Raw genomic sequence first — 18,257 nt, 5'->3', positions numbered from 1 at the left:
GTTGTCACATGTGTTTCTCACCATGTACGTAATTCTCTGAACTTGACTCTGTGGGTTGCATTGAACTTGACAAGTTTCCAAATTTGGACATACAGTGTCATTTGCATAAGATTGACCAATCAGACGCAATCTTGTCAAACAGCAGTGAAGGACAGATCAAGATTGTTTCCATTCACCCAGAGAAATTGAGCACGATGACATCTGCACTGTTTGTCTTGTGCCTGTCGTGTTTGTTCGTGAGGGTAATTATAAGTGAGTATTGTTTTTGTTTTTGCACTTTGATTCTGTTAAATGTCTTCATGTGTTCATAATATACATTCACTTTGTCTTTCATTTCTCTTCAGCTCAGTCGACTGAGGAGAAACTGTCCTCATCCGTTCATCAAGTGAGACGTTTTATATCAACTAATGTTGGTGAAAGCTTGACTTTGCCATGTGTCTATAACAAAGGTGGCATAACAAAGCTTTGGTACAAGCAAACTCTCGGGCATAAACCAAGACCCATCGCTACTGTATTTGGCTTCAATAACAATGGGAGCTTTATTGGTGAATTCAAGAACAATCAACGTTTCAGTCTTGACACTGAATCTGATAGGAATGACTTAAAGATAACTGATCTGCAGATATCAGACTCTGCTACTTACTTCTGTGCAGGCAAGCTTACAGTGATTACTGAATTTTCAGAGGGTATTACTGTCAATGTAAAGGGTTCAGGCTGGGAGATCGGAGCTTCAGTCCATCAGTCAGTGTTTGAGATCATCCAGCCTGGAGGCTCAGTGACTCTCAACTGTACAGTGCAGACTGGGACCTGTGATGGAGGACACAGTGTTTACTGGTTCAGAGACTCTGAAGAATCTCATCCAGGACTCATTTACACTCATGGAGACAGTAATGATACATGTGCGAGGAAACCTGACACACAGACACACACTTGTGCCTACAACTTGCCAATGACAAACCTGAATCGTTCTCATACTGGGACCTACTACTGTGCTGTCGCCTCATGTGGACACATACTGTTTGGAAACGTGACCAAACTGGGCATCAAGGGTAAGTCACTTTTCTAGAAGCATCCATCCCATATTATAAATGTCAATATGTAGAAAGCATTTTTTATGACGTTTGGCTCTGCAGATGAGGAAGCCCCTCGTGTGTTGGTGTTATTCTTGAGTGGAGCTTTGGCATTGACCAGCGTCCTGGTTGTTTTACTGGTTTCCATAATTTACAAGATCAACAAAGCAAACAACTTAATATCAGGTACAGATAGTAGATAATGTCTATCAATTCATATGATGAGTGTGGCTTTTCAGTTAAATTTTTTAAACTGTTTTTTTATTTAGAGTTACCAGCAAGATCTTCACCCCTGTCAACAGCAGGTGCAGAGGTAAATTTAGATTAACTTTCAAAGTAACATACAGACACTTTCCATTGTGGGATTACTACTGGACATTTTGAACATATTTGTCAGGCCCACATTTAATAGTTATAATTATGTAATAATAACTTGCTGTTTTGGAAACTGTTTGACTTTTCATTATTGTCCATGTCGTAATCTGCTTTTAAATACTTTGTTACCAGGGTTATCACGATGCAGACAGTCTTCATTATGCTGCTTTAAACGTGAACCGGCCAAACAGATCACGCAGACAGAGGGACAACACTAAGACTGAATGTGTGTACTCCAGTGTTAAGCAGTAGAAGAGGTTGTTTTTCATTTTGTGCTCTCAGATTTCCAGAATTGATATTATTTTATCACTTGAAAATGGCTTTAACTGAAACTCACAATATGCATGTGTAAGTAAATATCTTGCTGATAATGTGCTGGAATGCAGAAATACTGTAGGCCATGAGAAAACTTTCATTGCTCATTGATTTGCTCTTAAAGTCACTATGTAAAGTCCCTAAGGGAAATGTTTCTTCCGTACACTTGGATTTATTTGCTGGTTAAAGGGATAGTTCAAAATTTTGGCAAATTGGCTCATTGCCATAATCCCTATAGTTTTAGCAGTAGGTCTGTTACCTTTAATTGTCGGTGCAAGCTATTTTTAGAACGGCGGAGCAGAGCCACAAGCTGCTCAGAGCTACGCTATGGAGGCTAATGGAATTTGTTGGTTTCCCTCATCAAACTCATCAAATACACAATCCAACAACTCCAAAATGCTCTGGTGGACAAGTTGTGACCTGGGGTCTCATTTATAACCGTTGCGTACGCACAAAACGGGCCTGAAAGTGGCGTACGTGACTTTTCACGCCAAGGTTGTGATCTATAAAAAACAAACTTGACGGGAGAATGTGCGCAGCTCTAAGCAAACTCTGAGCCATGCGTACGCATGGTTTGGAGGAAAAGGGGAATTGGCGACACAGACGGTGTGGTGGTGAACTGAAGTCAGACTCAGGAAATGATGATTGAGAAGAACGATTATGTTTTTATTATCGGCCGTCACACATTTAATTTCAACCCATATGCCTTAGATCCATGTTGCCACGGTGATTTAATTCAACAGCGCCCTTATTTTGCATCGGACTGGTGTTTCAGAAACATCTTCTTAGAATCTAACTTAAAATTCAAAATCAAAATTCCTTCTCTATATTTAATCACCACCATCTCTCCGTCATATTGTTCACTCCCAGAGCGCAGGAGGAGGAGAGGACGGCGCGGCTGCATGGAATAAATGCATGGTGTAAATAACTATATGTTCCTATGATACTGTGAATATATGATCGAGAATCAAATAAATCTCAAACCCTGGAGAAAAAAATCCAGTAATCGTTCGCACAATTGTTACATTCTGTTTTCTTGTTATCAAGAGAAGTGTCATGTTTGATCATTCCTCAGAATGTAACTGATTCCGCTAATTATTCAAAGTTTTATCGATCAGTCTAATACTGTAAATGTATAAATACAGCGGTGAGCCCCGTGCGTAATTCTGCACCATGGCACCGCGGGAGGAGAAAGGAGGGAGAGGGAGACCATGACGAATGGTTAATAACTCAGATTAAAACTGTTGTCATTGTTGTAAATGTGCCGAACCGGGTCCAGCATGTGAGAGGCAGCGCACCAAAACGACACCGCGTGCGCTCTGAGCCGCTGACGCCGTTAACAGCTGCAGCAACACGTCACGTCGCCACTTTCACACCTGCAGTTAATTCACAACAGTGACAGAACAACAGCACGTCAGGCTCATTGACATGCAGATGGCATTCATGTGGTGGTTTGCATTGACCATCTACGGTTAAAACAGGGCGTGTACAGGGCGGAACGTGAAGCGGATTCAGCTGCGCACACTTGTAGGAACTCTGTGATTTATAAAGGGAAGTTTGCCTGCAAGTGTGCGTACGCAGGGTTTTATAAGTCTGAATATTTACTGGCGCACGCAAAACTTGGCATTTGGGCGTACGTACACTTTTAGTAACGATCCCACGCACAGTTTTATAAATGAGACCCCTGCACATTCACCACGCTATGAGATAATAATGGAACGTTACGAGACTGGGTTGTTTTCAAGGTAAATTCATGCAGAACCGCTGATGTGCGTTCCCGTCGGAGGCAGTTTTCCTGCAAGCAGTCTCTGAATTTGCCTCGAAAACAACTCCGTCTCATAACGTTCAGTTGTTCCATAACGTGGTGAATGTGAAGGTCACAACTTGTCCATAAGAGCATTTTGGAGTTGTTGGATTGAGTATTTGATGAGTTTGATGAGGGAAACCAAGAAATACCATGAGCCTCCGTAGCATAGCTCTGAGCAGCTTGCGGCTCGGCTCTACCGTTCTAAAAATAGTTTGCACTGACAATCAAAGGTAACGAACCTACTCCTAAAACTATAGGGATTATGGCAATGGGCCAATTTGCCAAAATGTTGAACTATCCCTTTAATAAAGGTTTAGAACAGGGGTTTTCAAAGTGTGAGGCGCGCCTCCCCTGGGGGGCGCCAGAGAGTTTGAGGGGAGGCGCGACATGAGAAAAAGAAAAAAGAAAAACTGTAAACATTCAAACAAAAGATGAGTTACATCATGTCACTTGCACATAGGGCTAAATTATTAATGTTTTTTTCAGTAGCCTGTAATTTGCAATTATACTGCGATATGATAAAACCATAGACTGTAAAAAAAAAATATAAACCACGATCACACAGGCTGGGATTATGCTCAGCTGATGTGTCACGTTGAGCGGAGCTCAGCTGGGCCTCAGGCTCAGCTGAATGCAGCGCTGCGTCGGCTGTGGAACTATATTCTGGTTAGAAAAAGAGCGTCAGGTCAGCGTCAGGTGCTGCACAGCGCCAGGTTCATATGAACGCAGCTCAAAGCGTTGGTCACGGTGACCAAGCTCAGATAAATACATTGGACCTACCGCGCCTACCGCGTGTCCTCCCGCATAAAGCCGCAATATACCGGAGCTTCTAAAAAAGAAAAAAAAAGCTGCACGTCGCGGCAGAGTTTTCCTCTACTACAGCTGACATGTGGTCAAGACGTACAGTGGAGACCTGTCACAGTGTCACCTGTGCATATAAACTTCAACCTCAGACTGTCTGCTTCCCAGATGATCACACAGGGAGAGCATGAAGCTGCTTGTGTGATGAGTGTGTTACAGAGTTCTGTATCAATGTTTAGGTTTATTCATCAGTGCTTTATGTTGTCATGATAATTAATATATGCTGAGAAACAAGCTTGTAAATCAAACAAATCCTACAGGAAAGACCAATTTATGTTTAATGAATCAATATTGTTTTGGTCATTAATAAATAGGCTATGTTACTTTTTTTTTTTTTTGGGGGGGGGGGGGGGGGGGGGCACAGCTGTTTATTTTTCATTAAGGGAGGCTCACTCTCTCACACTTTGAAAACCCCTGGTTTAGAAGATGCCAACGTGTCTGTGATCAATCTGTTGCCTGTTAGAGATACATATGCATCAACGTAAGTGACCTTATTGGGAGGGCATCATTGTCAATATTGTGTGACTGTTGATAGCCTGTATATTCATCATTCAGCAGGTTACTACAGTATGTGTCTTTGAATGAGCATTTGTGGAGAAAAGATTAAATCATACAGCCCTTAGTCATTATGGCATTTTGTTCATGTGCGTGTCGTGACTCTGTCATTAGCGCAACCCATCCAACAGCTTTGTGAGTGACAGCCGCTGACTAAATGACAATTAACCATCGGGATGTGACAATGGGCTGTGCAGATTGGCCAATCAGCCACATAACTTGCCAGCTAGTGGGAAAAAACCCACAAAAAATCCCTACCTCACATAGCATGTGGTTCCAGTGGGTATCACCATCTTGGTGTGTTGATCGCTGTGATCCTGTTGATAAATGTCTTTGACTGAATATTACAGCATCCACTGTAATGATATGCTGTAGAATAAGCGCACTCTTTATTTTCACCAGCAGGACTGGTAAAAACACAGCTGTCAAGGAAGCACAGAGCACACTTATTTCTATTGAGGCTCAGTTGTGCAACTCAAAACAAACTCTTCTCTAATATCGGCTGGTAGTACTTTATAACAGACACTTCCACACTGCCCCCTGCTGGCTGGTACAGTGATGCAGACTTAAACTCAAAATCACTGCCACCATACATCATACCTGAAAGAAAAAAAACATTTGATATTCATATTTTTATGGTTAAGTTTTGCTGACTAATGACTGATTATTTGCATATAACCAACATTTTACCCTCCCTAGAACTGAAGAGATCAATTCATTGTTTTTTTCTTTTTCTTGTTTTATTTATTATAGATTTTCTGACATGAATCAATCTCACCATGCAATTCTATTTGTGGAAACAAAAGTGCACTGTAGGTGGTAGTGAGCTTCTGTTCATGTGTTGTATCCATCAGCCAATCAAACACAGCCATGTCTCTCAGGAGAAACAAAAAATTGAATTCAAATATTAAAGCTGAGAATGCACAACGTCCTGTGTTCATTTACGTAAAATCACCTTGCTCTTTATAGGTTTTCACATGTGTTTCTCACCATGTAATTCTCTGAACTTGACTCTGTGGGTTGCATTGAACTTGACAAGTTTCCAAATTTGGACATAAGTGTCACTTAGCATTGGCCAATCAAACGCAGTCTTGTCAAACAGCAGTGAAGAACAGATCAAGATTGTTTCCATTCACCCAGAAAAACTGAGCACGATGACATCTGCACTATTTGTCTTCTACCTGTTGTGTTTGTTCGAGGGGGGAATTGGTGAGTTGTGTTTTTGTTTTTGCACTTTGACTCTGTTAAATGTCTTCATCTGTTCATAATATACACTCACTTTGTCTTTCATTTCTCTTCAGCTCAGTTGACTGAGGAGAAATTGTCCTCATCCGTTCATCAAGTGAGACGTTTTATATCAACTAATGTTGGTGAAAGCTTGTCTTTGCCATGTCTCTATAACAAAAGTGGTATAACAAGGCTTTTCTGGTACAAGCAAACTCTGGGACATGAACCAAGGCCCATCGCTACCGCATTTGGCTTCAATAATGATGGAAATTTCCATGGTGAATTCAAGAACAATCCACGTTTCAGTCTGGAGACTGAATCTGATAGAAATCACTTAAAGATAACCGATCTGCAGATATCAGACTCTGCTACTTACTTCTGTGCAGGCAAGATTACAGTGATTACTGAGTTTTCAGAGGGTATTACTGTCAATGTAAAGGGTTCAGGCTGGGAGATCGGAGCTTCAGTCCATCAGTCAGAGTCTCAGATCATCCAGCTTGGAGGCTCATTGACTCTCAACTGTACGGTGCAGACTGGGACCTGTGATGGAGGACACAGTGTTTACTGGTTCAGAGACTCTGAAGAATCTCATCCAGGACTCATTTACACTCATGGAGACAGCAATGATCAGTGTGAGAGGAAACCTGACACACAAACACACACCTGTGTCTACAACTTGCCTATGACGAACCTGAATCGTTCTGGGACCTACTACTGTGCTGTCGCCTCATGTGGACACATACTTTTTGGAAACGTGACCAAACAGGACTTTGAGGGTAAGTCACTTTTCAGCAGCATCCATCCAATATTATAACATCCCATATTATAAATGTCAATATGTAGAAAGCTTTTTTTGTGACATTTGGCTCTGCAGATGAGGAAGCCCCTCGTGTCTTGGTGTTATTCTTGAGTGGAGCTTTGGCATTGACCACCGTCCTGGTTGTTTTACTGGTTTCCATAATTTACAAGATCAACAAAGCAAACAACTTAATATCAGGTACAGATAGTAGATAGTGTGTGTATCAAATCATTCAATGAGTGTGGCTTTTCAGTTAAATTGTTTTTCCTGTGTTTTAGAGCCACAAGCAGGATCTTCATCCCCGTCAAGAGCAGCTGCAGAGGTAAATTTAAACTTCTAGATGAACTTTCGTACCGTTCAAACACTTTTCCACTATGGGATTATTTTGCCTTGCGGACATTTTGATATTTGTCAGATTGCAGCTCTGGTGTACTACATTTTAAAACTATATTCAATAGTTATAATTATGTCATACTTAAATTTTTGTCAATGACCATTTTGTAATCTGCTTTTAAAAAATTGTCACCAGGGTTATCGGGATGCAGACAATCTCCATTATGCTGCTTTAAACGTGAACCGGCCCAACAGATCACGCAGACAGAGGGAAAACGCTAAGAATGATTGTGTGTACGCCAGTGTTAAGCAGTAGAAGTGGATGTTTTTCACTGTTAGTAGATTATATTGCATGCATGTCGATATTGACATAAATACCTTTTGATATTCTTGTGGTCTCAGATCTTCAGAATTCTACTTGATGTTTGTTTGATATAGGCCTATGTTATCACTCGAAAATGGCTTTAACTTTGTAAAATTAATAATATGCATATGTAAATAAATATGTTGCTAACCCTCCTCCTGGCCATGCATTTGTTTATAATGAAGCCGGCGAGAAAACAATCAATAGAGCGGTACATAACTTTAGCCTATTTATCATACACAATGTTGCAACGTGTATATTTGTGTAGTTTAATCTGTCATAAACAAGAGATTACAGTTTATGGGGGCGTGTTTATGTCGCGGTGTGCAGAGACGAGAGCTGGGACACCGGCAATCCCCGATCTCGCAAGGTTGGTTCTCAGCCAAGAGACACAATAAGTGACTTGCACATGGAAGGCAAAGAGCCTCCATTTATTAAACCATCACAATTACTCCAAAGCTGTTAATAATTAAGGTAAAAATGTAGCACAATTAAGATACAAATCCTGCATAGTTCCTCTTTAAAGGAGACATATTATGCCCCTCATTCACAAATTAACATGGTTTCCAAGTGTCTTAAAGACGTGTCTGTGACATGCTTCTGTCAAAAAAAAACCCAAGGATCAAATCAATCATTACAGCTCTCTTTTCATAGCCTCAAAATAGCCCTGTTCAGAACGGCTGGTATCAGTGCCTGTCCCTTTAAATGCAAATGAGCCACAGCTCACTTTGGTACCTGTACTCACAGGTAGGGGTGGTATTATGCAAATTTGAAAACTAATGATGTCATTGAATGACAGCTGAGGGAACAGCTCGTAAAACCAAATGGTTTTCAACCTAGTGAGCCTGCATATTACAGATAATTTTGTAAAGTCTCACATATTGGGGGCCAGAAGACAGATACTGTATGTGTTGTTAAAGAACCTTCAGAAAGTGATATATCTGATATGTCCCCTTCAATAAAGGTTTATTAGATGCCAATGTGTCTGAGATCAATCTGCTGCCTGTTGACAGATGATGGTTATGCATCAACTTAAAGCAATACTAAAGAACTTCCATTTTTGATTGAGTTTGGCGGCACCAGTGGACCAAAGCGGTAGTGTTTGGCCTGAAGGAAGACCCCATTTCCCATGAGCATCGGCGCGTAGTGTCGTAAACATCCTGATCTCCCGTTCGCGTGCAACAACTCGTTGCTGACCTGTTGATCTGCCTATTTTGTGATTTAATCAGTATCTCCTCGTTCATGGTGTCAACGGGGTGAAATGGTGTCTGAAAACCTCTGACCTGTTGACTTCAGGCCTGCTCATTACAACGTTTTCAAGGTGTGAGGGAAATATGATCCGCCGTAAACACGGTATATTTTATTTTGAAAATTAACCGGGTGTTTTATTTTGTATTTTGTAGACGACTTCCTGTCCCACACGAGCTGCTCTGTGTTGAATTTACGCACTGTGCTCTAGTGTCTGGCAAAAATAGAAGCTCTGCGTATGTGTTGCGGAGGGCTGCTGGATGCTGGAGCCGCAGCCGGTGGAAGCACACACAAATAGAAACGTATCGGAGCGGAGCCGTGGCCGTAGCCTTTCCGCATCCAGTGGAATTTGCCCGTTTCTCCCCCTTTCGTTTTTTAGTCTCCTCCTTTGGTTTTCTTGCTGCTTCTGCCATGAGAGCGATAATTCTAGGTGTCCGCATCGACTTCCATCTTTTTAACGAATGGGAAAAGGGGGAAGTGACGTATGCTGTAAAGCAGTCAGCACATTTGTAGTTTTTCGTGTGGATGGGGTTCCTACCATCCACCTAAAAGCTGTTAAGTGCCAGTGAAGGCAGTACAGACCCCCTCAGGCCATGACACAGGTGTCATTCAACCTGTTGTAAGTCGCACAAAATCACGAATGTTCTGAAAATATTATATGAAAGTTGAAATGTTACTTAGTGTTGTTGTTTTGGTTTTTTTGAGTGTTTCATTGGCGATAGTGTGTCGTTGTTAGCCGTACATTCATCATTCAGCAGGTTGCAACAGTGTGACCTGTGTGTTTGCATCAGCATTTGTGGAGAAAAGATTAAATCACACAGCCTTTGGTCATTATTGTTTGTGTGTGTATGTGTGCAGGCATGCACTCACAAGTGTCTATTTTTGATTTCAGTGCAGTGCAGTCCCTTTACAGAAACGCTGAGCACAGTTTATTGTGGACCGGACTGGGTCGGGTCTTTGAGAACTATAGCAGGAATGAAGCAGCTTAGAAACTGCTCAGACAGGCGATTGTTGGCTTTAATAGGTAGGCGTTTCATTCACAAGAACTTGTATAAAATAGAAACAGACCCATGTTCTAATTGAGACCGGCTTTTATTTACTAAAACCTGTAGACCTGACCCGGTCCAGTAGCCTATAGACCAGCGTCTATCTGTAGACTGCTAGCCACATTTCGCTTGTAGGGAGTGAAAAACACAAGTTTCTGGTGGAATCAGGCGTCATGGCGACACCCAGCATCTTTCCAAGGAAAAACAAACTCTTCTTCTCTACCATTGGCTGGTAGTACTTCATGGTAGACACTTCCACACTGCCCCCTGCTGGCTGGTACAGTGATGCAGACTTAAACTCAAAATCACTGCTGGTGTACACTGACACCATACACCTGAAAAAAATAAATACATTTGATATTCATATTTTTATGGTTATGGTTAAGTTTTGCTGACTAATGACTGATTATTTGCATATAACCAACATCATTTACCCTTCCTAGAATTGCAGAGATTAATGTATTGCTTTTTTCTTTTTTTTGTTTACTAAAGATTTTCTGACATGAATCACTCTCACCATGCAATTCTATTTGTGGAAACAAAAGTGTACGTGGCAGTGAGCTTCTGTCCATGTCTCGTATCCATCAGCCAATCACAGAACACAGCCATGTCTCTCAGGAGGAAAAAAAAAAAGAATTCAAATATTAAAGCTGAGAATGCACAACGTCCTGTGTTCATTTACGTACAATCACCTTCCTCTTTATAGGTTTTCACATGTGTTTCCCACTTTGTTCTCTGAACTTAACTCTGTGGGTTACAGTGAACTTGAAAAGTTTCCAAATTTGGACATAAAGTGTCACTTACATAAGATTGGCCAATCAAAAGCAGTCTTGTCAAACAGCAGTGAAGGACAGATCAAGATTGTTTCCATTCACCCAGAAAAACTGAGCACGATGACATCTGCACTGTTTGTCTTCTACCTGTTGTGTTTGTTCGTGGGGGGAATTATAGGTAAGTTGTGTTTTTGTTTTTGCACTTTGATTCTGTAAAATGTCTTCATCTGTTCATAATGTACATTCACTTTGTCTTTCAGCTCAGTCGACTGAGGAGAAATTGTCCTCATCCGTTCATCAGAGACGTTTTATATCAACTAATGTTGGTGAAAGCTTGTCCTTGCCATGCCTCTATAACAAAAGTGGTGTAACAAGGCTTTACTGGTACAAGCAAACTCTTGGACATGAACCAAGGCCCATCGCTACCGCATTTAACTTCAATTATGATGGAAGTTTCCATGGTGAATTCAAGAACAATCAACGTTTCAGTCTGGAGACTGAATCTGGTAGAAATCACTTAAAGATAACCAATCTGCAGATATCAGACTCTGCTACTTACTTCTGTGCAGGCAAGCTTACAGCAATTACTGAATTTGCAGAGGGTATTACTGTCAATGTAAAGGGTTCAGGCTGGGAGATCGGAGCTTCAGTCCATCAGTCAGTGTTTGAGATCATCCAGCCTGGAGGCTCAGTGACTCTCAACTGTACAGTGCAGACTGGGACCTGTGATGGAGGACTCAGTGTTTACTGGTTCAGAGACTCTGAAGAATCTCATCCAGGACTCATTTACACTCATGGAGACAGGAATGATCAGTGTGAGAGGAAACTTGACACACAAACACACACCTGTGTCTACAACTTGCCGATGACAACCCTGGATCGTTCTGGGACCTACTACTGTGCTGTCGCCTCATGTGGACACATACTGTTTGGAAACGTGACCAAACAGGACTTTGAGGGTAAGTCACTTTTCTAGCAGCATCCATCCAATATTATAACATCCCATATTATAAATGTCAATATGTAGAAAGCTTTTTTTGTGACATTTGGCTCTGCAGATGAGGAAGCCCCTCGTGTCTTGGTGTTATTCTTGAGTGGAGCTTTGGCAATGACCACCGTCCTGGTTGTTTTACTGGTTTCCATAATTTACAAGATCAACAAAGCAAACAACTTAATATCAGGTACAGATAGTAGATAGTGTCTATCAATTCATATGATGAGTGTGGCTTTTCAGTTAAATTGTTTTTCCTGTGTTTTAGAGACACAAGCAAGATTTTCATCCCCATCAAGAGCAGCTGCAGAGGTAAATTTAAACTTTTAGATTAACTTTTAAAGTAGCGTTCAAACACTTTTCCACTGTGGGATTATTTTGCTTTGTGGACATTTTTGAACATATTTGTCAGATTACAGCTCTGGTAATTGCCTGGTGTACTACTAGATTTCAAACCTACATTTAATAGATATAATTCCATAATAATAACTTTATTTTTTGTCAGTGCCCATTTTGTAATCTGCTTTTAAAAACTTTGTTACCAGGGTTACCGGGATGCAGACAATCTCCATTATGCTGCTTTAAACGTGAACCGGCCCAACAGATCACACAGACAGAGGGACAACACTAAGACTGAATGTGTGTACTCCAGTGTTAAGCAGTAGAATATTATATGCGTGTTGATATTGACATAAATATCTTTTGATATTCTTCTTGTGGTCTCAGATTTTCAGAATTCTACTTGATATTTGTTCGATATAGGCTATGTTATCACTTGAAAATGGCTTTAACTGTGTAAAATTAATAATATGCACATGTAAATAAATATATTGCTAACCCTCATCCTGGCCATGTGCATTTGTAATGAAGCACAGTGTTGCGACGTGTAGGCCTATTTATTTGTGTAGTTTAATCCGTCATAAACAAGAGATTACAGTTTATGGGGCGCCTTTGTGTCACAGTGTGCAGAGATGAGAGCTGAGACACCGGGGTGGCGGCCCCAATCTCGCAAGGTTCGTTCTCAGCCAAGAGATGCAATAAGTGACACGCATGTTTCTCAGATTTTTCCCTGGGGTTTTCTATGGAGTTTTTCCTCAGTCGACATAACATGTTGTTATGATGCTATGTGAAGCCCTTTGAGACAAACTGTTTTTTTTAAAAACGGGCTATAAAAATAAAATTGCCTTGCCTTGCACGTGGGAGGTAGAGAGCCTCCATTCTCCCTTGTAACAAGTTAAGCCATTTATTAAACCATCACGATTACTCCAAAGATGTTTAATTAAAGGAACATGGGTGGAGCCAGTTTTGGAATTATATAATACCATAATTTTGGAATTATATATAATTCCTCTAGGGGTTGACAGAAGTAAGAGCAGTGGTGTTTGTCAGTAGGGGGACTGGATGTCCTGCTTTGCGCGTGATAACGCATTTCCGCATCTTTTCAAGCATCACACAAATTGAGACCATGTCTCGCACATCTCCCCCAGCAATGTGAAGAAGCTGGTGATGTGCCAAGATAGAAGATACGCCTGCACTGTCGATATATGCCCGCACTCTGGGCTCTGTTTATTGTCGTAGTAGCACCGCACATTCGTTTCAAGCGCTTGGCAGCCCCTATTTTCAGCTGAGGTAAAAGTGACAGAGCATGACACTCGCACCACGCGCTCTTTGAAAATGGGGGACGATGCCCCACTTTGTCCCTCACAAACATATCCCTTGGTTTATTGGGACCTGGTCACCTATTTGTCAGATGTGCGAGATTTAGCAAAATCCAAGGAACCACTTACTTTTCTAATCTATACTGCCCTGCTAAGCCAGACCGCAGTAACTACGTGAAAATTCCAAATTGAATTTTTTGTGAAATTGAACATGTCAATAAATGTTTTATCTTGTGTAAAATTTTCAGCGGTCAAAGTTGCCCAGTTTTAGAGGTGTGTATGAAAATTTGCAGTTTGTTTGTGTTGTTGTTTTGCAGTAGGTGTAGCTGCACTCTGTATCTGTTTCCCACAAAATCACGCTCAAAACTGAGCCAAACTGCAGTAAATGCGCAGTTACTGCACTCTGCCTCTTTCCCCCTGTACTTCAGCTGCAGTTACAGATGTTACTGGTTCAAATTTGCGGACTTCACGCGTGGTCCACGCGAGACGGCACAAGACTCATGCATTTTTTTTCTTTGGCGAGACAAGAGGTTTTAATGAAAAGCCTCAATGTGCCAAAACAACCGCCAGGTGGCATCTGTGAGAACGGAGGACGACAGGCGGATGACTCAGTGATCTGTGCAGTAATCCACAGCTTAAACTCTAGGCTATTAAACTAGAACTAACTACTGTATACACTGCCTAAATCACAGAAACTATTGTAATATGATAAAGCCTGTCTTGCTTTATGACTTGATGATTATGTATCACATATCGCCGCGATTAGGAGTGGCGCTGTTCATGATACAGAATACAAGAGGATGAAAGGAGAACTAGCTGCAGACAGTAAATAATATAGTAGCCTAGTTTTTCAATGACAAAATGTAACGACGGCAGCTACAGTAGACTATAGCCCACGTCTCACTCTCTTTTTTCGGTCATCTGTCTCGTCATCTCCAAAATGTGTTTTTAAAATGAGCCAACTACAGTACTGTGCAGTAGTGCCGCAGATTTCTCACTCCGCACCTTGTTTGAGAGTGCAGCTGGATGATTTCTTGTGAATGAACGGGTCTGTGTCACTTTGGGGCTGGGCGATAAAACATAGGATAAATAACTTTCCCTCGATAGAAGACGCGGCCGATACAAAGTGACACCGTCAGCCATGCAGCCGGCCTGGACTTTTTATTTTTAATTATGAAGGATCATCTGCGCAAGGCAAAGATGATAGCATCAACAAAACACGGCGTAACACACGCGGCTGTATGGGACAGGCTTTTATTTAATTCAGAACAAACCGCTTAGCAAAAATGGAAAATATAGTCTATAATAATTAATTGATCTGTTGTTTGGCCACTGTTTGAAAATAACCCGAATTATGAGCAAATAATCTGATCCAGAACAGCAGTCATAATCAGACTTCTTCTAAATAAACCTAAACATTAAATAACTGGGTCAGGTCGGACCATGGGGTTATTTTTTCTCTTCTTCTTCACAGGAGAAGAGGAGGTGCGCTGCGCTCACGGACGCGTTGATGTTTTGTGATTTATCTGCTGCCTTGACTCTGCCCTTTATACATGTGCGTTCAGATTAACAATAAGACAAGCCATGGTTGAGTTTATTGAGTTTTAGCTGCTCAATCTCATTGTTTCAAAGAAAAGGGATTGATTTTTATAACGAAATGAAACGAAAACAATATTATATTGATACATTGTTGTAAAAAAAATCCAAAAGAAACGAAAATGAACTAAAGAAAATAACTTTCACACACACACATTAAAACAGTGCGATTGGTTGAAAGCTGATAATTAGCCATGTGCTTATAAGCTGATTGGCCGAAACCAAGAACAAAGCCGCGTGAATGGCCAATCGCCATGTGTTAACATTTCCATATTCCGCACATTCTGTGACAAACTGTAAACTGTTTTCTTGTCTGTAACAACATCTATTGCACGTCTGTCCGTCCTGGGTGAGGGATCCCTCCTCTGTTGCTCACCCTGAGGTTTCTCCTGTTTTTCCCTGTTAAAAGGGTTTCCATGGAGTTTTTCCTCAGTCGATGTGAGGGTCTAAGGACAGAGGATGTTGCTACGATGCCATGTGAAGCCCTTTGAGACAAACTGTTTGTAAAAACGGGCTATACAAATAAAATTGCCTTGCCTTGCCTTGCCTTAACGGCCGACATGTAAATCAGCTGTTTCGATGGGCGTTATATGAATAGAGATGTTAATGTGGTACTTTGCACATAGCCTCCTCTTCTCCTGTGAAGAAGAAGAGAAAAAATAACCCCATGGTCCGACCTGACCCAGTTATTTAATGTTTAGGTTTATTTAGAAGAAGTCTGATTATGACTGCTGTTCTGGATCAGATTATTTGCTCATAATTCGGGTTATTTTCAAACAGTGGCCAAACAACAGATCAATTAATTATTATAGACTATATTTTCCATTTTTGCTAAGCGGTTTGTTCTGAATTAAATAAAAGCCTGTCCCATACAGCCGCGTGTGTTACGCCGTGTTTTGTTGATGCTATCATCTTTGCCTTGCGCAGATGATCCTTCATAATTAAAAATAAAAAGTCCAGGCCGGCTGCATGGCTGACGGTGTCACTTTGTATCGGCCGCGTCTTCTATCGAGGGAAAGTTATTTATCCTATGTTTTATCGCCCAGCCCCAAAGTGACACAGACCCGTTCATTCACAAGAAATCATCCAGCTGCACTCTCAAACAAGGTGCGGAGTGAGAAATCTGCGGCACTACTGCACAGTACTGTAGTTGGCTCATTTTAAAAACACATTTTGGAGATGACGAGACAGATGACCGAAAAAAGAGAGTGAGACGTGGGCTATAGTCTACTGTAGCTGCCGTCGTTACATTTTGTCATTGAAAAACTAGGCTACTATATTATTTACTGTCTGCAGCTAGTTCTCCTTTCATCCTCTTGTATTCTGTATCATGAACAGCGCCGCTCCTAATCGCGGCTATCAGGCTGTCAGCATTGTCCCCAAAACGTCTGAGCAGTATTTAGTACGGTGCTGCCACCTAGAGGAAAACAGTTGTGGTGAAAAGTCACGCGATCATGCGATCCTGCAGTGCAGGACAAACCCCGCAAATTTGAACCAGTAACATCTGTACTGCGCTCTATTACACACTGCTAGCCAGTTACTGTACGGTAGCTAGCTAACATTAGCTTCGGCAGGTTAGCACAAGCACATAACATTTTAGCTAAACACTGGACATTATGTTAGCTCACTAAAGGTTGTACTGTCAAATTATTAATCACTTTTGAGAGTTCATTGCTATAAAAAGATGAATGAGTGAATGAAAATAAGCAGATAAATAATATGAATATACACACACAGTTTAGTAAACTAAAAAATGAAATCAAACACTTAAATGTTATTTCACATAATTAGGCTAAAAGAAAACATTTTAATACAAAAAAACATTGGAGGCTATAACATTCAGCCTACCGTTGCATTCATTAGGCTAGCTATGTGAAATTCTGACTAAAAACAGAAATGAAAAATAGCCATTACTAGGGCAACAAAAGTGAAGATGAGGATGATGGTGGAGGTGGTCATGATGATGATGATGATGCAAAGATTGAAATAGAAGAAGGCATAAGTTATAATAATAATATTTAATTGCATGAATATTACTTCATGAAAACCTGTCAAATCTGTGTATTTTCACTAATCTACCTACAACACATTTGGAAGGCAAATCAAAAAACTTTAAAGCCATTTTTCTCAGTTTCACTGTTTGCGTAGTAACTGCGGTCTGGCTTAGTAGTGTCCCAAATCGCGCACTTCTGCACTTACACTTAACATTTTGAGTGCATAAGTGCGTTCACACTGAGCAGTGTGCGAAAATGTAATGTCAATTGGCGCACTCAAACGGCCAGAAAATTGAGTGTGGATCGATGGATACAGTACTTTCCACACTTAACGGCCGCCATCTTAGTGACGTAGCGGAAACACGTCACTACTTTTCAAACAGCAGCGGTTGCTTTGAGCAGCAACGGAGCTGACACCGGCGTACATGTCTTTTAAAAACACTCATAACAGCACAATAACAACACTAACACAATAAAACACAACTTAGTAGCTCGTTTTGATCGGCAAAAAGCGCTGTCAAGTGTCGGCGATAGGTTACAACGGCCGGTTGCTATGGTTGCAATCAGAATTTAAAAAATAGAAGAATAAGCTGTGGAGTCATTTCCGGTAAGTGCGCAGCGGCAGTGTTTGATTTGAGACGGCACTAGCCTGTCCAAATGCACAAGGCAGTGCACTGCCTTACAGTGTACTGTAAAGCAGTGCACTAAGAGAAGTGTGCGATTTGAGACACAGATTTTATAGAGTTGAAAAATTCCAGCATCACTTAGTAGATTAAAGAAAAGTTTATTTTCATTCATTTCATTTCATTTCATTTATTGTTTATTTGTGACGGGACTTTGCATATTAATGAACATTATAAAAAATGTAAATACACCAGATTTAGCTCTGGGCTAATCATACCATGTCAGTTTATAATCCCATTACAGCGAGGTAATTACCCTTTATACCACTATGAAATACAACTTCAGTTCTTCTGTAATACAAGGTTAAAACAGAATGTAACAGACAGTTATTCTGTATCATTATTCAGAGGCTCATACATGCAAAATATTTATTTTTTCATTTTTATTTTTGATGAGGACAGAGAGGGGGGGGGTGACAGGGAGAGAGAGAGAGGCAGTGAGAGGAAAACAGGGATAGAGAGAAAGAGAGAGAAGGAGAGAGGGGGGCAGTGAGAGAGAGACAGGGAGAGGGAAACGGGGAGGGAGAGAGAGGGAAAAGGGAGAAAGAAAGAGAGAGAGGGA

At 41.0% G+C, this 18,257-nt stretch overlaps 2 protein-coding genes across 2 annotated transcripts in view; both read left to right on the top strand.

The window, feature by feature from the left end:
- LOC311001944 (uncharacterized protein) overlaps positions 1-18,257 on the top strand; it is a gene marked incomplete at both ends in the record, with an annotated part of 67,388 nt that overhangs the window by 8,883 nt on the left and 40,248 nt on the right. The window lies entirely within an intron of this gene.
- Positions 6,138-7,658, top strand: LOC311001503 (uncharacterized protein; the record flags this gene model as incomplete). Its single annotated transcript, XM_083992591.1, has 4 exons — positions 6,138-6,192; positions 6,285-6,986; positions 7,288-7,331; positions 7,539-7,658. 4 exons carry the CDS (start codon positions 6,138-6,140, stop codon positions 7,656-7,658), a joined length of 921 nt encoding a protein of 306 aa, XP_083848717.1.

Source organism: Trachurus trachurus (genome assembly GCF_905171665.1).
Source record: "Trachurus trachurus genome assembly, chromosome: 18".
Classification (NCBI taxonomy): domain Eukaryota; kingdom Metazoa; phylum Chordata; class Actinopteri; order Carangiformes; family Carangidae; genus Trachurus; species Trachurus trachurus.
Note: the sequence above shows the minus strand (reverse complement) of the source record. Positions and strands in the feature narration are given on the sequence as shown.